The sequence below is a fragment of the Carassius auratus genome, chromosome 35 (assembly GCF_003368295.1).
Source record: "Carassius auratus strain Wakin chromosome 35, ASM336829v1, whole genome shotgun sequence".
Lineage (NCBI taxonomy): Eukaryota > Metazoa > Chordata > Actinopteri > Cypriniformes > Cyprinidae > Carassius > Carassius auratus.
Window position 1 is genome coordinate 92709 of NC_039277.1, and position 27945 is coordinate 120653.

General features: G+C 42.0%; 1 protein-coding gene across 1 annotated transcript; it reads right to left on the reverse strand.

Moving 5' to 3' along the window:
- Positions 1-21914: 21914 nt before the first annotated feature.
- ctxn3 (cortexin 3) lies at positions 21915-27799 on the reverse strand. Its single transcript, XM_026219131.1, has 2 exons — positions 27543-27799; positions 21915-23588 (listed from the first exon to the last, which is right to left on the reverse strand). The coding sequence occupies exons 1-2, from the start codon at positions 27571-27573 to the stop codon at positions 23260-23262; spliced, it is 360 nt and encodes a 119-aa protein (XP_026074916.1). The 5' UTR covers positions 27574-27799; the 3' UTR covers positions 21915-23259.
- Positions 27800-27945: the final 146 nt, after the last annotated feature.

A 27945-nucleotide genomic window follows, 5' to 3' on the forward strand; every position in this document is an offset into this window, starting at 1 on the left:
AGAAGCCTTATGATTATAAACGAGAACTGTTAACGATATTGCCAATATCCACACAGATGACAGCTTTACCTGTTATAGTTTGTTCAAGTTTTGAACGAAATAGACGCTGTTTTTCTGCACTTTCTCTTCAAGTCTCCATCATTTCTCTCTCGCGCGTTTATCAGATGTGTGTCAGCACTGCTGCGCGGCAGATGAGGACTGTTTAAAACTCTTTTTCCCACTAACACTTCGATGCGCACTCACTCAATGCGCGAATATAACAAAAGATGTGAATGCAAAACAATCAGGAAAAAAGGCATTACATGCAATTTTTTAAAAGAAAACATGTAAATACATAGGCCTAGTCGCCAGTGGCGACCTAAGAAAAACTTCACTCGCATTTTAATATTTATGGTCGCAAATGCGACTGTTTTAGATGAATCACGTTTACTTCGCACGTGATTCATCGTCAGAGTGTACTAATATGACTGAATCACAACCTTACACGAAATCTGTTCCCCACTGGAAGAGCTATATATTCAACAAAAATCAAAGCATCCATCAACAATTGGCAATTTCAACTTTAATCCATTTCTGGACGTCTTCACGAAGCTAAGCAAAGGTATTTCATTTTATTGCCTAGTGCTATTTTGGCGAACATGCTACAGAGATTGTTTATTGTAAAAGCTATTGTTCAGTTATGTTGCGAGGCATGCTATCATATTACCACACCGGTAACACAGTTAAATTTACCCACTGCCTCGTTAATCTGTGGTCAAGGCTGTCGATATGAATGGGCTGCTGCCTCAGGCTCATCTATTGGGGATGCTTTCCTCAAACTTATCTGTTACGCCCTTATTAGGGAGCAACAATGAAGGAGGATAAAACGTCTACGGCGGTTACAATATTTTTTTTATTCTCACATTCTACATAGCAAAGACTGTCTCAAGTTTCGCAATACGCCGCAACGCCGATCAACATCTCGGTCCTGGCCAGGGATCAAGGTGACAGAATGGAACGTACTTGAACCTGATGTGTGGCGTGAAAGCGTGTGAAAAGAGTCAATTGCGTGTGTCTCACGGTGAATGCTTGAGAGTTGGCAGCTCTGGTTACGTTGGTTGGCGCTAGCTTGGTCAACATCAGCTGTCTGATGTTGGCCAATGATGTTGACAGAATGCTGTCTGTCAAATTAATTTAATTCAAATAATGTAATGTAATGTAATATGAACAAAACAAATATGAACATATTCACTGGTAAAGGTGAAGGGGAGTAGCTTGAAGATGTCATGTTTCAAAATCACTTGACATCACCCAACGTTCCTCTGGAGGCAAAATGTCCTCTTAGGCTTCGGCTATGGCTGTAGGGTTGTTGTGAAGGTAGGGGCGGAGCATATGACGTTTCTCCTTTGTTACTCTAGAGTAGACCAATTCACTTTATTGAGGCATACTGCCCCCATCTGGTATGGAATGTGGAGTATGACTTGATTTTTTTGCCAGACATGACAGATGGCACCTTTAATCAGTGATCTGCTGTTGCTCAATCAATCAATCAGTCAATCACCTTTATTTATATAGCGCTTTAAACAAAATACATTGCGTCAAAGCACTGAACGACATTCATTTGGAAAACAGTGTCTCAATAATGCAGAATGATAGTTAAAGGCAGTTCATCATGGTATTCAGTGATGTCATCTCTGTTCAGTTTAAATAGTGTCTGTGCATTTATTTGCAATCAAGTCAATGATATCACTGTAGATGAAGTGACCCCAACTAAGCAAGCCAGAGGCGACAGCGGCAAGGAACCGAAACTCCATCGGTGACAGAATGGAGAAAAAAACCTTGGGAGAAACCAGGCTCAGTTGGGGGTCAGTTCTCCTCTGACCAGATGAAACCAGTAGTTCAATTCCAGACTGCAGCAAAGTCAGATTGTGCAGAAGAATCATCTGTTTCCTGTGGTCTTGTCCTGGTGGTCCTCTGAGACAAGGTCTTTACAGGGGATCTGTATCTGGGGCTCTAGTTGTCCTGGTCTCCGCTGTCTTTCAGGGCAGTAGAGGTCCTTTCTAGGTGCTGATCCACCATCTGGTCTGGATACGTACTGGATCCGGGTGACTGCAGTGACCCTCTGATCTGGACACAGACTGGATCTGGTGGCTACGGTGACCTCGGAATAAGAGAGAAACAGACAAATATTAGCGTAGATGCCATTCTTCTAATGATGTAGCAAGTACATCGGGTGTTATGGGAAGTGTTCCCGGTTCCAGTTTACCTAATTAATGCAGCCTAAAAATCCTTTAACGGATTTGGATATTAAAAGCATATTAGTATGTTATGTGTATGCCAGGTTAAAGAGATGGGTCTTTAATCTAGATTTTAACTGCAAGAGTGTGTCTGCCTCCCGAACAATGTTAGGTAGGTTATTCCAGAGTTTAGGCGCCAAATAGGAAAAGGATCTGCCACCCGCAGTTGATTTTGATATTCTAGGTTTTATCAAATTGCCTGAGTTTTGAGAACGTAGCGCACGTAGAGGAGTATAATGTAAAAGGAGCTCATTCAAATACTGAGGTGCTAAACCATTCAGGGCTTTATAAGTAATAAGCAGTATTTTAAAATCTATACGATGTTTGATAGGGAGCCAGTGCAGTGTGGACAGGACCGGGCTAATATGGTCATACTTCCTGGTTCTAGTAAGAACTCTTGCTGCTGCATTTTGGACTAGCTGTAGTTTGTTTACTAAGCGTGCAGAACAACCACCCAATAAAGCATTACAACAATCTAACCTTGGGGTCATAAATGCATGGATTAACATTTCTGCATTTGACATTGAGAGCATAGGCCGTAATTTAGATATATAAAACTAGTGTATCGATCTGCTTGATACTAAATGTACAGATCGTAATTTTTTCTTGTATCAATTCTAAAACGTATCCGACAAGGGCTCATGCTGTTGCATTAATTAGAGTTCTGACCATATGACATACTGCTTACAGGTGCACGATGATTTTCAGCTGTTTAAAAGAGCACCCTTCGCTACTCCTATTTCTGTAGGTGATCCTGCACCACTGCACACACTACGGTCTTTGTTTAAGCTATCAAGATATGGGACTGCTTGCTTGTGAGGTTTATGTAATGTCCAGCATCATGTGCTAGTCCTGCCATCGCATAGGAAGGATTCATGCTTTTGCTGGCTCCACTGCGAGCCTCCGCTGACTGAGCACGCACCTGATCAAACGTTCAAGGCTTCATACTCGTCACATTTGCCGTTGTACAGGGTCATAGCACGGGGTGTTCGAATCCTCGGAAATGCTGGAAATTAATGCAGTATTTCAAAGGTTAATCATAAAAATGCTTGGATTTAAATAAGTGCCCCGAAATGCGCACATTGGGTTAATATTTGCTTCTTACTGAATGAGTTTTGAGCTCTCTTCATCCAGTTTTATTTGCCAGAAGCCTTGATTAGTGTCTAGGACTGAGAATATCTTTGCTTTTGGCATATTGGATATCACTTCTTCTACTGTCAGTTTGTGCATCCAAGAAGTGCAGGTACGTTACCATCGATATCTTGAAATTTAATATTGTGCTTTTGGTTTCTGTAGGTGAAGGTAAGTTGAACTTGACCCACAGGTGACATCTTGTGGCCAAAATATGTAATTAAGTGACAGGTGGATTTTTGTAGTTTTCTTTGTGTTTCCAGTGACTTGAACACATTGTTGGGTATTACATTACATGCTGCCCCTGTGTCTAATTTAACGTTCTTGTTGTTTATTTTCAGGCTTTCAGTCCATTTGTCTTTTTCATTCTGTGTTTCAGTGATGACTGTGTGCATATTTTCCATTGTTTGTGTTGTCTGCACATCAATGGTTCCAACAAAGAAATCATCTTGCTCATCACTTTGTTCTACAGTCTGTATTTTACTGGTGGAGACTTGCATTCTGCACATTTTAACAATTTAATTGAGGTTCAACAATTAAAAAACAGATGCAATATGGATAAACAAATGATAAAGCTTGGCTTATTGAATATCAGATCCCTTTCTACAAAAACATTTTTGTAAATAATATGATCAATGATCATATTGATCAAATGATTTGAAGTAATGGTGCTAAATATAACATTATCCAGAGAAACAAATTTTAATGATAAATCCCCTGTTATGTTTGTACTGGCTACTGTATACAGGCCACCAGGGCACCATACAGACTTTATTAAAGAGTTTGGTGATTTTAAATCTGAGTTAGTTCTGGCTGATAAAGTTTTAATAGTTGGTGATTTTAATATACATGTTGATTATGAAAAAGATGAATTGGGATCAGCATTTATAAACATTCTGAACTCTATTGGTGTTAGACAACATGTTTCAGGACCTACTCATTGTCGAAATCATACTCTAGATTTAATACTGTCACATGGAATTGATGTTGATAGTGTTGAAATTATTCAGCCAAGTGATGATATCTCAGATCATTATTTAGTTCTGTGTAAACTTCATATAGCCAAAATTGTAAATTCTACTTCTTGTTACAAGTATCGAAGAACCATCACTTCTACCACAAAAGACTGCTTTTTAAGTTATCTTCCTGATGTATCCAAATTCCTTAGCATATCCAAAACCTCAGAACAACTTGATGATGTAACAGAAACTATGGACTCTCTCTTTTCTAGCACTTTAAATACAGTTGCTCCTTTACGCTTAAGGAAGGTTAAGGAAAACAGTTTGACACCATGGTATAATGAGCATACTCGCACCCTAAAGAAAGCAGCCTGAAAAATGGAGCGTAGCTGGAGGAAAACAAAACTAGAGGTATTTCGTATTGCTTGGAGGGAAAGTAACCTATCCTACCTATAGAAAAGCATAAAAACTGCTAGATCCAATTACTTTTCTTCTCTTTTAGAAGAAAACAAACATAACCCCAGGTATTTATTCAATACAGTCTAAATTAACGAAAAATAAAGCCTCAACAAGTGTTGACATTTCCCAACACCACAGCAGTAATGACTTTATGAACTATTTTAATAATAATAATAATAATAATAGATTTTATTTATAATGCACTTTTCATTTGGGGGAATCTCAAAGTGCTACACTAAAATAACAAGATCATAAACATCACAGATTACTAAAACATGACAGCTCAGCAATTATATGCTTTCCTAAATAAAAAAGTCTTTAGGTTTGCTTTAAAAGTGTCCAGTCTCTGTGTGACTCGCAACTGGACAGGAAGATGGTTCCAAAGCTGTGGGGCTGCAGAGCAAAAAGCTCGACCCCCATAGTACAAAGCTTGGTGAAAGGAACTTGAAGGAGCATGCTTCCTGATGATCTGAGGGTACGATTTGAAAGTTGCAAATTGATCAAATCTTTGAGATATGATGGTGCCTGGCCGAAAATACATTTGTGAGTTAACAAAATGATTTTGTATTCAATCCGGGTAGAAACAGGGAGCCAATGGAGTGATTTCAGAATGGGGGTGATATGTTCAAATTTCCTTACTTTCATTAGGATTCTAGCCGCGCTGTTTTGGATGTACTGCAACTTTTGTATGTCCTTAGCAGGAATCCCAACAAAAAGTCCATTACAGTAGTCCAGCCTTGAGGAGATAAAGGCATGGACAAGTTTCTCTGCATCTGGAAGAGTTAACAGGGGGCGGAGTTTGGAAATTTTTCGTAGCTGATAAAATGATGTCTTACACAGATGTTTTATGTGGCCGCTGTAGGTCAACTGTGCATCAAGCTGAACCCCCAAATTTGTGACTGAGGAGGAGAGAGTAATAATCTTGCCATCAAAGAGGAACTGAGATATAGGAAAAGAACGAATCTGATGGGGGGTACCAACAAGGAGTCCCTCAGTTTTACTACTATTTAACTGTAAAAAATTTCCATTCATCCATGCCTTTATCTCCTCAAGGCATGCGGTGAGGTGAGAGATGGCTTCTGAGGGGTTAGGGACAGTTTTGATATAAAGCTGCGTGTCATCAGCATAGCAATGGAAGGACAGCCCATGTCTGCTGATGACGTGCCCGAGAGGTAACATATAGATGGTAAAAAGGATGGGACCAAGAACTGACCCCTGCGGAACACCACATGTAACGGTGGACAGCCTGGACTTACATCCTCCCAACATAACACATTCAGTTCTGCCAGACAGGTAGGACTGGAACCACTGCAGTGCAGTCCCCGAGAGTCCAACTGTATGATGGAGTCGATCCAGGAGAATAGTATGGTCCACTGTGTCGAAGGCCGCAGACAAATCCAACAGAATAAGCAGTGATGGCGATCCTGCATCAGCTGTCATCAGTAGGTCATTTGTCACCCTGAGCAGTGCTGTTTCCGTGCTGTGGGCATTTTTACTTCTAAAATCGATACTATTAGAGATAAAATTGCAACCATTCAGCCGTCAGCTACAGTATCACATCAGACAGTGCACTATAGACCCCCTGAGGAACAGTTCCACTCATTCTCTACTATAGGAGAGGAAGAATTGTATAAACTTGTTAAATCATCTAAACCAACAACATGAATGTTAGACCCTATACAATCTAAGCTCCTGAAAGAGGTGCTTCCAGAAGTCATAGGTCCTCTTCTGACTATTATTAATTCCTCATTGTAATTAGTATATGTTCCCAAAACCTTCAAACTGGCTGTTATTAAGCCTCTCATCAAAAAACACAACTTGACCCCAAAGAACTAGTTAATTATAGACCAATCTCAAATCTCCCTTTTCTGTCCAAGATACTAGAAAAAGTGGTATCCTCACAATTATTTTCCTTCTTAGAGAAAAATGGTATATGTGAGGATTTCCAGTCAGGATTTAGACCGTATCATAGTACTGAGACTGCTCTCCTTAGAGTTACAAATGATCTGCTCTTATCATCTGATCGTGGGTGTATCTCTCTATTAGTTTTATTGGATCTTAGTGCTGCGTTTGACACAATTGACCACAACATTCTTTTGCATAGACTTGAACACTTTGTTGGCATTAATGGAAGTGCATTAGCATGGTTTAAATCGTACTTATATGACCGCTATCAGTTCGTAGCAGTGAATGAAGATGTATCATATCGATCACAAGTGCAGTATGGAGTACCTCAAGGCTCAGTACTAGGGCCGCTACTCTTCACGCTTTATATGTTACCCTTGGGAGATATCATCAGGAAACATGGTGTTAGCTTTCACTGTTATGCTGATGATACTCAGCTCTATATTTCTTCACAGCCCGGTGAAACACACCAATTTGAAAAACTAATGGAATGCATAGTCGATATAAGAAACTGGATGACGAGTAATTTCTTACTGCTAAATTCTGAAAAAAAAAAACAGAGGTGTTAATTTTAGGACCTAAAAACTCTGCTTGTAATAACCTAGAACACTGTCTAAGACTTGATGGTTGCTCTGTCAATTCTTCGTCATCTGTTAGGAACCTTGGTGTGCTATTTGATTGCAATCTTTCCTTAGAAAGCCACGTTTCTAGCATTTGTAAAACTGCATTTTTCCACTGCATCTAACTTACGGCGCTGAATGGTTTAGCACCTCAGTATTTGAATGAGCTAATTTTACATTATAATCCCATTATAATCATTGTTTTCACATGCTCTTCACAAGATACTTCTGTGATTGGCTTCACTGCTCATCGCTTCATGCCCTTCACCGAGTGCTCACACAGAAACACACAAAAGCATCTGAAAGCCCCATCTATCAGCTGATCAGTCGATGTGCAGATATATTAGGGATCCACTGACGGTGACGAATCCATTTTTAACATTTCAGTACCAAATAGTATTGCAGTCGTTTGAGCACTCGGTGAACAGCATGAATTCAATTAAATTCAAATCAAGTTCCTCTTCAGGAACTCGAGCTGCATCGAGAACGTTTGGGGAACGCGTCCAGCATGACGTCTCTGAATAACATGTATAATCAGTCCAAAGGAAGGGCGAGACGTCATAGGCGGGTGACGTCAGAGACCAGGAAGCATAAAAGCATGAGCAGCGAAGCTGGATATCAGCCTTGTGTCTTGAGCAAGCGCTCTGTGTGTGTGTCAGTCGCTATCTGTTTGTGAGTCTTATTTAGTGTCGTTTGTCCACTGATAAACTCCATTGTCAAAGCTTCAATCAAGGGAAGTTTTGGGCGAGAGCAGGCAGCGCTCAGGTTGTGTGTTTTTCCCTGCCAAAAAAAAAAAAAAGGGGTAGGGACACACGCTGCTCGTGTGTTGTCTGCTTGAGAGTGAAGCGTGCAGTGTCAGCTCTCGAGGGAGTTGACGGCTGCGATGCGAGCCTTTGCTTCACTCTCAGAAAGCTCTCTTTGAGGAGAGAGCTTTCACTGGCGTTTCTCGCGGTGCCAGTCGCTTTCGGATCTGCTGGAAGGAATGTAAGTCGGGCAAGTCCCTATCTTCTTTCTTAGCCACCAGATCCGGCGCCCGCTCTCGGTGGTCGGAAGCCCACATTTGCGGTACTTTCTCCCCGATGAGAGGGCGCGACGGCGCTGCCTGTCTTTCTCTGAGGAGATTGATGTGGAAAGGCGTCGATGAGCTCGCCAGTTACCAAAGCACCAGTCACACAAGCACCAGTTGCACAAGCATATTATGCCTAATATTAACATAAGCAGCAATAATGAAGACTGGAGCTTGCGCAGTCAGCTCTCGGGGGCTGATTGTGCTTTTCTCGCTGTTAAGCGCTCCGCTCTCGCCGGGCACGCTCTGAGGAGTGTGTCCGTGAATGCGATCCTGCAGTTGCGGTCACGCTGATGCCGAGGCACAGCGGCGGCCGCGATAGCGGGAATCGCACATGAACTGGCGAACGGGTTGGAGACGGCTCGTCTTATCTCCACCCGTGTTCACTAGATCTAGAGCTCATTCTCGAGGCTTGGAAACCAGCGCTGCAGTTTTCTTCGCCCTCTCAGACAGCTCGCTGCGGCATCCATCTTTCTCTGAGGAGACTGATGTTGTTTGTGTGACTGAGTAGCATAAAATAATATATATATATATATATATATATATATATATATATATATATATATATATATATATATATATAAAAGACATGAGCGCTGCCGAGGCAACGCGTGTATTACAAGGTTTCATTTTTATGTGAGTTTTTCTACACCAGACCGTGTTGACTAGTCTGGTTGCTGACTACATTTAATTCTAAGGAATAAAATGACATTTATCTGACTATGTGAAGTTAGATGTACAGGGGCTCTAGGGATGTGATTTCTTTTGTGAGAACACGTGTGTACCGCTCTTCCTCTGAGGAGGTTGAGGCGGTCAGGGGCTGCTGGGCGGAGCAGTCCCAGCCGTGTTCCAGCCCCACGTGCCGGGGGTGTCACTTTTGTACTCCGCAGACGCTAGAGTCAAAGTGGCGTTCCCAGGCCGAAGGCTTCTAGTGGAAAGCAGTTCTATGGACCGTTGTTTTCGCTGGATAGCCTTCATCATAATGTCCTGACGCCTAGGACGTTTTGAGGGTCAGCTCCCTCTGGGGAAGAGTGGTGTACACCGCATTAAACGGTGCCCGTCTCTCCTCAGTGCCCTCAGGAGATCGTTCTGCCAACCCTGCTGGTGTTCCAGGCCGCAGCGATCTCCGGCGAGCGCTTCTCTCAGTTACCGCCCGGAAACGTAGCGGTGCTGAGAGGCTCGCTACCTCTACGGAGGTCTCTAGAGCAGCTGGTACGGTCGTCCCCTGCCGGTCCACTGCTTCAGGGCACCGAGCTAGTGACTCTAGGCGCACCAGAAGCCAGTCTCGCGAGACTGGTTCCCTTAGGAGGTCACATGGCGGTGTGGGAGCCCCTGCCAAGTGTACTTCACGGGGTCCTGCCCCGAGCAGGCTCTTGTCTAGTCTTCCTAGCAGTTGATGTGGGTCTGAGGACCGTAGTTTTTAGGAGACTTCAGCTATGAGAGTCCTGATGCTGCGGCTCAGGACCTTGGAGGGCAGGCCCCTCTGGGGAAGAGTGGTGTACACCGCATTACACGGTGCCCGTCTCTCCTCAGTGCCCTCAGGAGATCGATCTGCCAACCCTGCCGGTGTTCCAGGGCGCAATGGTCTCCAGGGAGCGCTTCTCTCAGTTACCGCCCGGAACTCTCTCTGAGGAATGGAGACCATCGAGGTGGTCCCTCCTTGAGTTGCAGAGTCCAGGTCCTACAGCCGGTACTTCACTGTTCCGAGGAAGGATGAGGTGTTGTGTCCTTTTCTAGATCTGTGCTTTTTGAACCTCTCAGTCAGGGGACTGAAGTTTAGCACGACTGCACAGGCCAAGTCTGAGGACTGGTGTGTCATGATCTATCAAAAGATGCACTTATCTCCATCCTTCTTCATCGGAAGTTCCTGAGGTTTGCTTTTGTGGGCAAAAGCCTACCAGTAAGGATCTTCCACTGGCCTTGAACTCTCACCCCACACTTTCCCGACTCAACCACATTGTTGATTGGTTGATATCAGCTGAATCTAAGCCGATGGCGGTTCGGCACCGAGGTGTCGTTCTCGCTCACATGAAAGAGCTGGGGTTAAGACTTAACGCCAAGAAAAGTGTGCTTTCTCCAGTTCAGAGAACCACTTATCTGGGCATGGTGTGGGATTCGACCACGATGCAGGCAAGTATGTCACCTGCTCAGATCGAGTCGATCCTCACTGCAGTCGCGAGAGTGAGAGAAGGCTGGTCACTCACAGTCAAGCAGTCACGGAGATTGCTGGGTCTGATGGCAGCTGCGTCCAACGCGAATACTATTGGCCTGCTGTACATGAGACCCCTACAGTGGTGTCTCAAGACCAAGGGGTTCTGCCTGAGGGGAAACCCACTTCACATGCTAAAGGTCACGCGGCACTGCCTACGTGCCTTAGATATGTGGAGGAAGCCTTGGTTCTTGTCCCAGGGCCCGGTGCTGGGAGCTCCTTGTCGCCACGGTATGTTAGCGACGGACGCGTCCCTCACCGGCTGGGGTGCGGTCATGAGTGGCCACCCTGCCCGTGGTCTGTGGAGTGGTCGCCATCTGACATGGCACATCAACTGCCTGGAGATGCTGGCCGTGCTTTGTGCACTTCGTTATTTTCTCCCAGACCTAAGAGGTCACCATGTGTTGGTGTGCACCGACAACACAGCGGTGGTCTCTTACATCATCAATCAAGGAGTTCTGCACTCACGCTGTTTATACAACTAGCGTACCAGATCCTTGTGTGGGCCCAGGACGAATTCCTCTCGCTCAGAGCAGTTCACATTCCTGGGCATCTTAATATGGGAGCAGACATCCTGTTGAGGCAGGGGCCGAGGCCCGGGGAATGGCGGCTTCACACTGAGGTGATGAAGCAGAGTATGAGATGTTGGCCAGACTCGGGTGGATCTGTTTGCGACTCGAGAGACATCACACTGTCCCCTCTGGCTTCCTCTGACTCATCCAGCTCCACTGGGGCTGGACGCCATAGTACAGACATGGCCGAGGCTCCATCTGTACATTTTCCCCCAATTGCTCTGCTCTCAGGAGTTCTGGAGAGAGTGCACTGGGACGGAGTTGAGCTGCTGTTAGTAGCCCCGTTCTGGACGGGCCGGGTATGGTTCCTGGGCCTGATTTCTCTTTTTGACGGCACTCCTTGGGAGGTTCCTGTCAGGAGAGATCTCCTCTCGCAGGCGGAGGCTGCGCCCCCGCATGGAGCTTAGAGGCTGTAGGTGTTGTCTCTGAGGAGGCACAACTCTTAGCTTCTGGTCTCTCAACCGAGGTTGTAAGACCGTTCTCCAATCCAGAGCTCCCTCAATGAGGAAACTGTATGCCTTGAAGTGGAAGCTTTCACTTCTTGGTGTGGAGACCGCCAGCTCGACCCAGTTAACTGCCCAGATGGTACAGTGCTGGAGTTCCTGCAGGCTCTTTGCAGGGTTGACCCACTCCACCTTGAAGGTCTACGTGGCGGCCATGGTGGCCTACCACGCCCCTCTCGGTGGCCAGTCAGTGAGCAGAAACCCTCTGGTTACATGTTTCCTCCATGGTGCGCTGAGGCTGAGGCCTCCGGCCAGAAGAAGCTTAAGCTAAGCGGTGATCAGGATGCTGCCCTAAGTCTAGAGGCCTCTGATCTCCCCTGTCCTGGGGGTCAAGACTCAATTCAACAAGATTTTTCAGAAAAATTAATACAAGAAGAAGTCAGCCAGACGATGAACATTATTAACAGCAATTATTATATGATGCCATCACACTTGTAGCAATATTTGTTAGTTCTGTTTGTTGATTAAGGGTTAGCATCATCTGGGGCATTTGATCAGATTCAACTGCAATCACAATTTATGAGATGCATTATTTGAATGCTTGGAAAAAGATGTGTTTTTAATCTAGATTTAAATAGAGAGAGTATGTCTGAACCCCAAACATTATCAGGAAGGCTATTCCAGAGTTTGGGAGCCAAATTTGAAAAAGCTCTACCAGCTTTAGTGGACTTTGTCTAGGAACTATCAGAAGTCCAGCGTTTTGTGACCTTAGGGAGCGTGATGGATTGTAACGTGGTAGAAGACTAGTTAGGTATGCAGGAGCTAAACCATTTAGGGTCTTAGAGGTAAGTAATGATAATTTGTAACTGATACAGAACTTAATAGGTAGCCAGTGCAGAGACTGTAAAATTGGGGTAATATAATATATTATATATTTTCTTGACCTGGTCAGGGGTCTAGCTGCTGCATTTTGGACTACCTGTAGCTTGTTTATTGAAGATGCAGGACAACCACCTAGAAGTGCATTACAATAGTCCAGTCTAGAGGTCATAAATGCATGAACTAGCTTTTCTGCATCAGAAACTGGTAACATGTTTGGTAGCTTGGCAATATTTCTAAGATGGAAGAATGCAGTTTTTGTCACAAGGGAAATATGGTTTTCAAAAGACAAGTTGCTGTCTAATATAACACCCAGATTTTTGACTGTAGAGAAAGTAACAGTACATCCGTCTAGTTGCAAACTGCTGTCTACTAGATTCTGTGTACTGTATTTTGGTCCAATAATTAATATCTCTGTCTTATCCGAATTTAATATGAAAAAATTATTGGTCATCCAATCTTTTACATTTTTTAACACACTCTGTTAGCTTAGATAATGTAGATGTTTCATTTGGTCTCATTGAGATATACAGTATAGCAGAGTATCTTCAGCATAACAGTGGAAACTAATCCTGTATTTTCTAATAATATTACCAAGGGGCAACATGTATATTTAAAATAGAAGGGGACCTAGGACGGATCCTTGTGGCACTCCATATTTTTCTGGTGATAAATGAGATGACTCCCAATTTAAATAAACAAAATGGTAGCGATCGGACAAGTAGGATCTAAACCATATTAGAGCCTGCCCTTCAATATCTGTATAGTTTTGTAATCGATCTATGAGTATGTCATGATCTATGGTGTCTATGGTTATCTATGGTGGTAAAACTAGCAATGAGATGCAGCCTTGATCTTAAACAAGAAGCAGGTCATTTGTAATTTCAACAAGTACAGTTTCTGTGCTATGGTGGGTCCTGAAACCTGACTGAAATTCTTCATACAGAAAATTTTTTTTTTTTTGCAGGAAGGAGCTCAACTGAGCAGACACAACTTTTTCAAAAAATTTAGATAAAAATGGAAGATTTGAATTAGGCCTATAATTTGCCAGTTCACTAGGATCTAGTTTTGGTTTCTTAATAAGAGACGAAATAACTTACAACTTAAATGGTTTTGGGACTTGACCTAAAGATAACGACGAGTTAATAATATTGAGAAGCACAGATAAACACCAGCAGACAGCTCTGGGTTCTATTCAAAGTATTTCTAGTGCCAAATTAAGACGGGGGACTTCGACCCATTCTAGACTTACGAAGCACTGAACGAATTCATAAAGGTGATGAATTCAAAACTCAAAATGCTGACTACAGCACAAACTCTAGAATCCATAGAACTGGGAGAATGGTTCACTTCCATAGACTTGAAGGATGCCTAATTCCACATACCCATCTGTCAGGATCACTGCCCGTTTCTTTGCCTTGCCTTTCAAGATCGGGTTTATCAGTTCAGGGTCCTTCAATTTGGACTGTCTCTGTCTCCAAGGGCCTTCACCAGGGTGGTAGCAGCCCTTCGTCCTCTTCAATGTGCAGGTTTGAAAATTCTGTAATACCTGGAAGACTGGCTAATTTGTGCTCCTTCTCGCATCCAAGTCATGAAGGACACAGAAATGGTGCTCCAACATGTCCAGTCTCTCGGGTTCAAAGTAAACTGGGAAAAGAGCAATCTAATTCCCAGACAACAGACCGTGCTTGTGGGAATTTAGCTAGATTCCCAACTGATGACTGCAACTTTATCACCCCAGAGAGTGGTACAGTTGGTCAGTCTAACGCAATAATTCCATCCGAACAAGAGAGTGAAGTTAATTCAGTTTCAGCGAATGTTGGGCATGATTGCAGCAGCAGCAGCAGCTGTGGTCCCACTCTGCCTTCTCAAAACCCGTCCACTACAACGTTGGTTGAACAACTTTCACTTGCATCCCAAATTACACAGACATTTAAGGATAAAGGTTACACGAAGGTGTGTCCAAATGTTACACCCTTGGAAGTCGTTACCATCACAAGGGGTTCCTCTAGGCAACATCCCAGCGAGACGGTCTGTGATAATGACAGATTGCTCTCTAACAGGGTGGGGAGCAAATATTGGCAAACACCCTTTGGTGTCTCAATTTCTCAAGGGTGCAAAACGCCTGCGACCAGGGAAAATTATGAGATCACCTGCTTTGGACCTTTCTATTGTCTTACACTCACTGGCCAAAGCACCTTTTGAACCTTTGGAGCAAGCAGATTTCAAGTTTTTGACATGGAAAACCGTGTTCCTACTGACGATATGTTAAGCCAAGAGAGTTGGTGAATTGCATGCTTTATCAGTCAGTGAAGACTGCTTGAGATGGAAGGCAGAAAACAGGGCACTGAAGGGGGTAGCACTCTCAGATATCTGTGCCACAGCCTCTTGGAGCAGCTCATGCATGTTTACAAGATTTTATAGGATTAATGTGGCAAATCCAAATCATTTTGGGTCTGCGGTTTTATCTGCCGCTAAATAAACAGGGGAGAGAAAAATATACTAGTCCCTCGTGACCCTGGTGGTATAAGTCATCCAAGGTAAGACCGTGGTGACGGTCTGAGTGAGGTCGAAATAGATCGGAAGTTATGACTATAACTATGGATCTATGAGACCGAACGATGACCGTCACCATCCTTTGTCACTCAGGACGAACTGGGGCGCTCCAGGCAAGAGGAAGTGGTTGGTTCACCTGGATGTTATATAGCCAACCCCTTAGGTCAGTCACCTGACATTGTTGATATTAGGTCTCAAGGATAGGTGGAGGAATGGCGTCATTCAAGTTAAGACCGTGGTGACGGTCATCGTTCGGTCTCATAGATCCATATTTATAATCATAACTTATGATATGCTCTGCCCTGGCAATTTTTATAGCCTGTCTATAGCTGGACGTACTGTTTATCCACGCAATTCTAAAAACTTCCAAGTTTGTTTTTCTCCATTTTGCTCTCAAGACTTGGAGTTTCTTTCTTGAGAGAGTGGGTATTACTGTTATACCATGGCACAGTACGTTTTTCTCTAACCTTTTTCAATTTGATGGGGGCAACAGCTTCTAATGTATTAGAGAAAATAGTGAACATGTTGTCAGTCATTTCGTCTAGTTCATGTGTATTTTTGGGTACAAATAGCAGTTGAGATAAATCAGGCAGTTATTTTGCAATTTATTTGCAAGTCTTTGGTGGCTGGAAAAATAATTCTGCCCAGACGGTAACACTGAGCCAAATAGTTAATATCAGTGATACGCAACATGCACGATACAAGGAAATGGTCTGTAACATCATCACTTTGAGGCACGACATCTATATCAGTAAAATCAATTCCATTGGATATAATTAAATCTAGAGTATGATTAAAATTATTAGTAGGACCGGTGACATTTTGCTTGACTCCAAAAGAGTTTATTAGGCCAGTAAATGCAAGTAACCAGAATGTCTGAGTGGAAATCTGCAAATTCTTTTAGGAATTCTGTATACGGCCCTGGTGGTCTATACACAGTAGTCAGAGCAAGAGACACAATAGATTTCTTTTGCATATCTGACAGGGTAACATTAAGCAGAAGTATTTTGAATTAGTTAAATCTGTATACTGTTTTCTGGGTAACATTGAGAATATCACTATATATTGCTGCAACACCTCCGTCACAACCAATCTGACGGGGCTCATGCTTATAACAGTAGTTAGGTGGAGTCGACTCATTTATACCAATATAATCTTTTGGTTTTAGCCAGGTTTCAGTCAAGAAGAGTACCTAAAAACTATTATCTGTTAGAGCAGGTAACAACCATAAATGGACATTGACTTGTAAGGCAGAATCAGATCAGAAACTCAACTAATTTGTGCACAAGAGTTTTATTAAGTCAAGTCAAGTCACCTTTATTTATATAGCGCTTTAAACAAAATACATTGTGTCAAAGCAACCGAACAATATTCATTAGGAAAACAGTGTGTCAATAATGCAAAATGACAGTTAAAGGCAGTTCATCATTTAATTAATTGATGTCATGATCTCACTTCATTTTAAATAGTAGCTGTGCAATCATTTGCGATCAAGTCAAATGATATCGCTGTAAATTAAGTGACCCCAACTAAACATGCCAGAGGCGACAGCGGCAAGGAACCAAAACTCCATCGGTGACAGAATGGAGAAAAAACCTTGGGAGAAACCAGGCTCAGTTGGGGGTCAGTTCTCCTCTGGCCAGATGAAACCAGTAGTTCAATTCCAGACTGCAGCAAAGTCAGATTGTGCAGAAGAATCATCTGTTTCCTGTGGTCTTGTCCTGGTGCTCCTCTGAGACAAGGGGCCCTATTTTAACGATCTGAAACGCAAGTGTCAAAGCGTGAAGCGCAAGTAACTTTGTGGGCGGGTCTCGGCGCTGTTGCTATTTTCCCGGCGGGATAAATGGCTCTTGCGCCCGGCGCAAATCTAAAATGGGTTGGTCTGAAGTAGCTTCATTATTCATAGGTGTGGTTTGGGCGTAACGTGAAATAAACCAATCAGAGCGTCATCCAACATTCCCTTTAAAAGCAGGTGCGCAAGTTCCATTATGGATTGCTATTATTATGGCGTATTTACCAGGCGCACGCCAGGAGCGGTTCACAGCCGAGGAGACTGATGTTCTTGTAAGAGCAGTGAAAGACAGAGAAGTTGTGTTGTATGGGGATGGGAGAAACCCACCCAAAATTGCGTCGGTTAAACAGGCGTGGGAGGAAATAGCCACAATTGTTTCATCGATTTATTTTCCTGGTTCTTGACGGACAAACATATTTGTCAGATGTCCTTATATACATATATGTCTTGCCACTATAGGGCAAACAGGTCTGATCCTTAATTACTACAATTAGCCTGAATAATTTGTAAGCTAGATTTATGCCTATTTTTTCACATCTTCGTGGCACACCACAATGATTTCCGTCATCTCATGTGTTAATATTTTTTTAGTGTAACAATTTATGATTTGCAAAAATAACTGTTGCATCTGTGTAGATTACATGAGCAAAGTGTATGCGCGTTGTGCACGCTATACATTATGGTCAAGCATGCGCCCTTAAAATAGCATAATGATCAACGCGCAACGCGCCACTGACTTTAGACTAGGTTTTTTCTGGTCAGTGGCGCAATTGTTTAATGAAACAGCAAAATAGCACCAGGGATTGTTTGCGCCGGAACACGCCTCCTTTTTTGCGCTGAACCGCCCAGGGAGCGCAAGTTCATTCACTAGTTTAGCGACGTGCTTCTGTGGAGGGAAAAGCGCGCTTTGCGCGGGTGCAAAATAGGAATGACACATGCGTCTGTGTACAAAGTCAATTGCGCTGGGTGCAAGATAGGGCCCAAGGTCTTTACAGGGGATCTGTATCTGGGCTCTAGTTGTCCTGGTCTCCGCTGTCTTTCAGGGATGTAGAGGTCCTTTCTAGATGCTGATCCACCATCTGGTCTGGATACGTACTGGATCCGGGTGACTGCAGTGACCCTCTGATCTGGATACAGACTGGATCTGGTGGCTACGGTGACCTCGGAATAAGAGAGAAACAGACAAATATTAGCGTAGATGCCATTCTTCTAATGATCTAGCAAGTACATCAGGGAACTTGATGGAGGTGGAGGATTATAATGCAAATAGAGCTCATTCAAATACTGAGGTGCTAAACCATTCAGGGCTTTATAAGTAATAAGCAATATTTTAAAATCTATACGATGTTTGATAGGGAGCCAGTGCAGTGTGGACAGGACCGGGCTAATATGGTCATACTTCCTGGTTCTAGTAAGAACTCTTGCTGCTGCATTTTGGACTAGCTGTAGTTTGTTTACTAAGCGTGCAGAACAACCACCCAATAAAGCATTACAATAATCTAACCTTGGGGTCATAAACACATGGATTAACATTTCTGCATTTGACATTGAGAGCATAGGCCGTAATTTAGATTATTTTTGAGATGGAAAAATGCAGTTTTACAAATGTTAGAAACATAGCTTTCTATGGAAAGATTGCTTTTAAATAGCACACCTAGGTTCCTAACTGATGACGAAGAATTGACAGAGCAGCCATCAAGTCTTAGACAGAGTTCTAGATTATTACATGCAGAGTTTTTAGGTTCCTATAATTAACACCTCAGTTTTTTTTTTTTTTCAGAAAACTTCAAAAGCTTGTGGGTTTGATTCCCAGGGAACACACATAGTTGTAAAACAATGTATAGGCTGAATGCACTGTAAGTTGATTTGGATAAACGTGTCTGCTAAATGCATAAGGTTAATTATATCTCCCAAGGGTAACATGAAAAGTAATGGCCTTAGTACTGAGCCTTGAAGTACTCCATACTACACTTGTGATTGATATGATTCCTTTTCATTCACTGCTACAAATTGATGGCAGTCAGATAAGTATTATTTAAATCATGCTAATGCACTTCAATTAGTGCGAGAAAAGTTTTCTAGTCTATTCAAGAGAATGCTGTTGTCAATAGTGTTGAAAGCAGCACTAAGATTCAATAGCACAAATAGAGAGATACAACCATGCCGTACTACGGTCTAAATCCTAACTGTAAATCCTCAAAGATACCATTTTATTCTAAGGAATATGATTGTGATACTACCTTTTCTAGTATCTTTGGCAGAAAAGGAAAATTAAAGATTGGTCTGTAATTAATTAGTTCTTTGGGGTCTAGTTGTGTGTTTTTGATGAGAGGCTTAATAACAGCCAGTTTGAAGGGTTTAAAGTGCCTTTTATTTGTATGTACCTGAACCCATTGTAACAGTTGAAAATGTGCATTTAGTAGTAGGATAACAAATAGGATTTGATAATTTTGCGTCTGCATCACGTAAAGCGGTAGTGGTGGTGTTTTTGAAAAGGTGAAGCACTGGAAAGATGGTGTCATATGCTGAGATAAGTGTTTACAGCAGTGTTTTTTATTTATAGTCCTAAATATCAATCTAATAAAAATTAAATGTTTAATTCTATTGAACTTTAAGGAAAAATTGGCAATATGGTTATCACAGAAAAGAAAATTTAATGTTGAAGAATAAAATGATGTTGTCATGATTTTAATTACATTAATTTATAAAGTAACTATAAAGTAACTTATTTATGATGTATTCTAAAAGTATGTTTGAATGTTTATATAAGACGAAAAAGAATATATAATTTCTATTAATGATTCAATTGATATTTATTGTAAATTATAGAAGAACTTAAAAGTCAATGTCTCTCTCTCACAAACACACACTTTTGGACACATCTTTTGGTCTAGCAATGGCAGATCCTGTGGCATAAAGCACAATTCCACAATACATCCAAGAACACTTCACATAACACCCGATGTACTTTCTACATCATTAGAAGAATGGCATCTACGCTAATATTAGTCTGTTTCTCTCTTGTTCCGAGGTCACCGTAGCCACCAGATCCAGTCTGTATCCAGATCAGAGGGTCACTGCAGTCACCCGGATCCAGTACGTATCCAGACCAGATGGTGGATCAGCACCTAGAAAGGACCTCTACTGCCCTGAAAGACAGCGGAGACCAGGACAACTAGAGCCCAGATACAGATCCCCTGTAAAGACCTTGTCTCAGAGGACCACCAGGACAAGACCACAGGAAACAGATGATTCTTCTGCACAATCTGACTTTGCTGCAGCCTGGAATTGAACTACTGGTTTCATCTGGCCAGAGGAGAACTGACCCCAACTGAGCCTGGTTTCTCCCAAGGTTTTTTCTCCATTCTGTCACCGATGGAGTTTCGGTTCCTTGCCGCCGTCGCCTCTGGCTTGCTTAGTTGGGGGACACTGCTGAATATTGGGTTACATTACACTGTAGGCAAACCTACTGGCTAAAAGGAACATGATTGACTGCAGATATCATTATTATTAGAGTATGATTCATTAAAGAATATTTATGAATAAATTAATATTTAGCTGCTTTATCTACTTTTCCCTAAACAAAAGAGCTGTGCTGATGACATTTTTACAAGTTTAGTTTGGTTCCTTTGACAATAAACCAACTGGCCTTTGGATTACTAAAAAAAAAAAAAAAACCTCTGTGGACAACAAAAACTTAAGATTTTTAAATGATCATTCTCCCAAACTTTTTACACAACTTGGTAATAAAGGAACTACACCACATGACGTCACATGAACGTTACCACCAGTCATTATTTAAAAATAGTTTCCCTGAGAGTTTGAGTTAAATTAGTTAGCAAAAGTGTGATTAAACACACTAAGGGCCCTATTTTAACGATCTGAAACGCAAGTGTCAAAGCGCGAAGCGCAAGTAAGTTTGTGGGCGGGTCTCGGCGCTGTTGCTATTTTCCCGGCAGGATAAATGGCTCTTGCGCCCGGCGCAAATCTAAAATGGGTTGGTCTGTAGTAGCTTCATTATTCATAGGTGTGGTTTGGGCGTAACGTGAAATAAACCAATCAGAGCGTCATCCAACATTCCCTTTAAAAGCAGGTGCGCAAGTTCCATTATGGATTGCTATTATTATGGCGTATTTACCAGGCGCACGCCAGGAGCGGTTCACAGCCGAGGAGACTGATGTTCTTGTAAGAGCAGTGAAAGACAGAGAAGTTGTGTTGTATGGGGATGGGAGAAACCCACCCAAAATAGCGTCATGATTTCCGTCATCTCATGTGTTAATATTTTTTTTAGTGTAACAATTTATGATTTGCAAAAATAACTATTGCATCTGTGTAGATTACATGAGCAAAGTGTATGCGCGTTGTGCACGCTATACATTATGGTCAAGCATGCGCCCTTAAAATAGCATAATGAACAACGCGCAACGCGCCACTGACTTTAGACTAGGTTTTTTCTGGTCAGTGGCGCAATTGTTTAATGGAACAGCAAAATAGCACCAGGGATTGTTTGCGCCGGAACACGCCTCCTTTTTTGCGCTGAACCGCCCAGGGAGCGCAAGTTCATTCACTAGTTTAGCGACGAGCTTCTGTGGAGGGAAAAGCGCGCTTTGCGCAGGTGCAAAATAGGAATGACACATGCGTCTGTGTACAAAGTCAATTGCGCTGGGTGCAAGATAGGGCCCTAAGACTGAGAGCGACTAGTGGATGAGTTTACTTGTTCACTGTGATGAACTTTAATGTCCCAGACAACCTCTGGAGTCCCATTTAGACACTTACTGGAATCCGCCTTTTCCAACACAAATAAAAAAATAAAGTGATAAAATCCCATGGCTATATTAGCAATCATTTTATGTAGTAGAATAAAACATGAGATTCTTAAGCTTGAGTTCACCACAGACCTTATTTCAGTTATTTAACATAAAAACACATTTAAAAAAAAAAAAAGAAAAAAGAAAAATATAAATATATTATTTTTTTTATTTTTTAATCACCTTAGCAATGGCTGACTTAATGACTAATGACAATAAAACAGGAAATGACATTTAAATAGCTTTGGAAATGTTTTTATTAATTATCTTTTTGAAACACAAATGAGGTTGTGACACTAATAAAACAAAGCATCATAATTCAGAATCATCTCAGTTTGAATATACTGTTGCTATGTTTCTTAGATTTATTATTCCTCTGTTTTACAGCACAGACATTTATTTCTAAACAGTATGAAGGTCTAAATACAATGATTTGAGGCTCCACAAACTGTACAGAAGCTCACAGGCAGAGCTGTTTAGGGTTTGTATCAGCGCTTCATGAGGATCGATGAAAACTGTCTGTTCACTCCAACTCCAGCATTTTCAGTATTTTAAACACAGTTTACACAACTGAGCAGCTATCAACATTTGAATGATTCTTCAATCTGTCATGACACACATGATAAAACGTCCTTTACTAAGTGCTCTAAAGCTTGTCGGCTCTTTCACAGTGACAGCAGGGGTACGATGAAGTAGTGCAACAAAAATCTTCACGATCATCGGTGAGATGAGCTATTATCGACAGGGCACAGGAGCTTCAACATCATTATTAGTATGTGATTATCAGCTCAATGAACATGGGTTTTCAAGATTAGCGGTCGACTCAAATGGGTTGAGAAACTTCACATTATGACGTGTCTCCAGCTGACAGCTTCGCGGGTTAAGGCTTACGAAACTACAGTCTAAGAATATACAGGTAGAGACGTGATCTAGGATCAGGGTATTTCTTGTGCTAAGGCTGACAAATCCTGCAGTTCCTGAATGAATGAGCTTTCAGATGTACAGAGTCTGTGAAGTGAGCCACAACAGCTCATCTAAAAGCCTATCTAACTGTGTACTCACATCAGCTAGAGCTTTCTATGAAGGCTCAGGACGTGACCAGAAGCTCTGCAGTAATTGCCAGTAATGAATCATGTAAACTTTGACAGTGGCCGATTACAGTGCACCTTTTTTTTTTTAAGGCTATTTTGACAAAAGCGTCACAAGTGTTTATGAAGTGCTTATAAACGGTCTCTTCTAGAGATTTGTACTTGGCAGTTAACGACAGCACAGATACATGAGAAAATGAGGGCTGTATTTAGGAGGATATAAAAGAGGGCTACCCTGTGATCAAGATCCATTCAGCCTGGAATAAAGCACTGCACACTCATTTTCTGAAACATCTTGTATGTGTGGATGGCAGTGAGTGCAGTGTGTGTGTGTGTGTGTGTGTGTTAGTCGTCTCCACAAGGTTGTGGCAGAGCTGCTCATATGCAGGAGTTTTCTTGATGTATTTCTACACAGTGTCGTGTGTTTGTGTGTGACTTCAGGATGGCCAGTGTTCTGCAGGAGTGTGTGTCTTCATCACTGTATGTGTGTGTGTCTCTATGCCAGAGTGTAATCAAACTGGCCCTTCTCGAGGCCGTCCAGACCGTCTGCCCAGGTGGAGGTGGGCATGCTGCGGTAGGGGTCCAGCAGGATGCGGAAGCAGCGCACGATCAGCATGCAGAGGAAGACGAAGAGGAAGATGACGAAGGCAAAGGTGGTCTTCTGCTCCAGGGTCATGCCGGCTCCCGCCACAGGCCCCCCTGTCTGGAGGGAGGAGGTGAACGGCTCGGCCTCCATCAGCCAGGACATCTGCAGCGGCTCGTCCCACAGCAGACGCTCACGCATCCTCACACGCAGGGGCCCCACATCCTCCACGTAGACCTCATCTACACACACACACACACACACACAGACAGAGACTGAATGATCAAACCTGTGACACTTCCACTGTAGCTTCCTCACTAAACAGCTGCAAGTAACTGTCAAATCCAAGCGTGGACTTCTTCATTATCTGGCTCGGCTCGGTGTTCATCTTCAGTTCTCTCTTCACAGCAGTTCAGTCAGTCACTGTTTGAGTAAATGAATTACTCCGGGATATTGGTTTGTTTGAACTCAGAGGGAGTGTCAGACACATTAAAAAAGTTAACAGCTTAAGTCATTTGTGGATTAATGCGTATTAGAGATGCAAACCTTTAAAATGATTCAGTTCGATTTGGTGAACTGGTTCAGGAAGATCTGGTTACATCGAATGATTCATGAACCGGATATCACAAACTGCTTTGTTTTGAACTATCTCTCACAACAGACACGGAAGAGAAGACAATGCTGAATAAAGTCGTCGTTTTTGCTATTTTTGGACCAAAATGTATATTCGATGCTTCAGAATATTCTAACGGACCCTCTGATGTCACATGGACTACTTTGATGATGTTTTTCTCACCTTTCTGGACATGGACAGTAGACCGTACACACAGCTTCAATGGAGGGACTGAGAGCTCTCGGACTAAATCTAAAATATCTTAAACTGTTCTGAAGATAAACGGAGGTCTTACGGGTTTGGAACGACATGAGGGAGAGTTATTAATTACATAATTTAGATTATTGGGTGAACTAACCCTTCAACAATGCAGATTTTCTCAGCACTGGGCATTGTAGCCAATGTTGAATCCATGATCAGAGTTTGGTTCAGGGCAAGCTTATATACTCAACAAATCTACTCATCATAACCAACATATGCAGACACAAGTAACAATGTCATTATAAAGTATAGATGGTTTCAATGATCATAAAAGGAGTTTTGGCCAAACTTGCACTGAACTGAAGTAACTGACTATTATTTTAAGTATTAAACTTTCTATACATAACATCCAAATCCGTCACATCGTGTAACCTGATGGACATACTTGGTACTAAAAAAGACACTGATCCTCAGGTGGTTTTCTGTGCACGTGATCAGAGACGGAGTGAAATATGAACAATTACAGACTACTTTAGGCTTTGGGTGTGCATTTAAATGAACAAACCTCAAATTGTCATATGAATTAGTTGTTTGTCCATTTCTATTCCATTATTATTATTCTTCTGACAGCTACTTTATATTTGACTCGATCATTCTCGCACTGGCCGTCTCATGGATCTCATGGTCACAAACTCTCCAGACTGATCATTAGTCAGAGGTTAGGACTACTTAACTGAGGTTATGGCTAGTACTATGAAGTATGCTGAACCTTGTTTACTAGTACTCCATAGTTAATGGAATTGTAGATTTGTGGAAACATAAGACTTTACTTAATCTACTTGAGAAAATAATGTCAGAGTAAGTCAGAATAAAATCAAATGTAACAATTTATTGTCAGACAGGTAAATATGTATAATGCCAATTGCTTAGTCAATTCAGAGATATCAAATTAAATCAATACAAGACATCAATATCTCAAAATACATCTAAAAAAATAAAAGATGCATACCTGACTTCTGGAAAATTAATAGTATAGTGTGTGTGAACACTACTGGCTCATCTGACTACAGAAGACCCTGATCCTCTTGAAACATTCACTTAAATACTCAGACCAAGACAGACATCCTCCAAATAAAGACAGGAACGAACCATTGGAATTGCCATTGATCAAGCAAAGTTTACACTTTTTGGGGACGGATGCAAAATTAGCATGAAAGACTACACAAAATATCTCTAAACTCATAAAATCTGTATTAACTTTATTCTGCGTCTTGTAAGATTGATTTGACTTGAGACAAATGATTCCAAACAGGACTGTGAATATCACTTCATTCATGTAGAACATGATATTATGCTGCTGGTCATTCTGAGTGAAGGAAGTGAAGGAAGTGGACGAACAGATGTATAGGTGATTGTGTAACTGTGACTTCAGCAATTAAACTCTTACTGACATGATCAGGGACTAAATTAAAAGTAAACAGCCATTTCCCAAAGGTGAGAATCCTTCAGAAGGTCAGCAGAGACCATGTTCTTCCACAACAAATCTACTTTTATTCCATGTGAATCTGCTGTAGTATCACTAACATGTGTCAGCTGGTGTTGATCAGTGTCTGTCTGTGCAGACAGTCTTATGATTGATATATTCTTCCTTAATACCTAATAAAAACCCAGATGGAGAAAACGGGTCATTTTGGCAGCTAGGTTTCAACGAAAGCCAGATTTTGAGAGTTCTGAACGGTACAGTGTTTTTAAAGCACAATCACCTGTTAAACGACAAAAGATCAATGACGATATGATTTCTAAACTCGTGACCCCAGATTTGAGAATAATTAAATAGACGAGTCCACTAGGTAGTGCACACGAGCCGAAAGCACCCATCTGTAGCTCCTCACATGCAATCAGTTTCCAGAAATAATCTAGCTGGAATCAGATAATAATGCATTTTAAAATAATAATGATCCGATTACAGTTAGTCTTTTTTTGAGCGAATTGGCAGTTAATTCACTGATTCTCACTAATTATCCTTTCTTTCCTCAGCTGACGAATGCACTTTTCTAACAGATATTTCAAGATAACATTGTCTTGTAAATTCAACAAGTTTTGTGGTGATCAAATATATCAAATTAACATGAACATATTTAATGCAAAGAAATGCATAATAAACATCTTTAATGTAGTTTTGAAATCTGAGCCAGGCTATAAATGAGACCAATGACAGATTTCGATCCTTAGTTAAATTTAGTGTTGCCACATTATGGATGATGCTTATTTAAATGTGTTCCCTTCATCCTGATATCTGCTCTCACACACCTTCATCCAGTGAGGAGCTGAAACTGTTAATAACGGATTTCACTGCAGTCAAACTAAATCTACCACAGCCTTCATTCCTGACCTCTGGAGCACAGAAATACAGCCGCTGAGCTCTAACAAGAGGAATATGGAATGTGTGATGCTCCAAAACACTGTACACTATATTCAAGGGCTCAAAGTTTCCTATGAGAAGTGGTGAATGAATGCAAATTATACTGCAGTAAGGGTAAGCAGGAGAGAGAGAGAGAGATCACTTCAGCAGTGTGGGATGCAGAGGTCACTGCGTCTCTATTAACAGACAAGATCACTTCAGCTCACCGGTCATCTGTCCAAATCACTCATATTACACAGATTTTAGTGTTGAGACATCAACTGCAGTTTACATGAAAACAAGAATCTGAAAGTGATCTGCATAAGCACGTGTTCACATCACATTGTGTTGATTATAATTTATATCACTGCAAATTTTCTGATTTAACTTTTGATGACTTTTTTCCTGGTTAATTGTTTTAATATGCAAGCAAAATAAGAATGAAAAGCAGGCTGTGGTTAACACACACACACACACAGGTAGTGTTACTGTGAAAGTTGCTGCAGAGATTTCATAACGGTGATGTTCAGACTCATAACTGCGGAAAGAGATCAATGACCTGATCAAATATGCATAAGTCATGTTTCCACATCTGAATGATCATTAGGTGCATCTGTATTTCACACTGACTGAACTCGACAGAGAAACGCATAATGATTCATCTGAGAGAGATGTGAACTTGTGCTGAGGCGACACCCTTTTACTGCAGTCAGGAGCTGTAAGGTGAACTAGTGTGATCTTCTGCAGTGGCTCATCTCCACCCACAGCGCTCTTCTATGGAAATAAGAGCGTTATTGATCTGCAACCATCAATGGATCAGCGCTGAATGTCAACAATCTGCTTGTGTCGCGATCGATCAACAAGTGAAATGACGAGAGTCGACACAAACAGCCACCCAATACAATGAAATAATCAATCACATATCGAAAAGATATGCAGATGACCACTAGTGAATGACATTTCATGATATTTGACTCGCACCTTTGTCTCCAAGTGAGAATGTGGGATCCATTTCCACAGTGAGAGTCAAATCCAGCGGTCTTCGCCCATTCTACACATCCACATCAGTCCACAGACGGCGGACAGAGCCGACACCGAGCGATTCACCGGTCGCTTTAAAATAACAAAGGAAGAAATAATACTGCTTCGTCTTGTAGAAGCGTGAACGCGATGCTGCGGCGCACACGCTCGCGCCCCAGCTGTGTGAGCGCGTGAGCGAATCTTGCCGTGGTGTTGGTTCCGAACCGAATTGATTCATTTGGATGAATCGGTTCGTGCTGAACTGAACTCTTCTCTTCTTTAGGGTAGCAGTCACCAAACCCACTTATTATTTATCTACTTATTTATTTATTTTACTTAACTGCACCCCCCCCCCCCCAAAGCG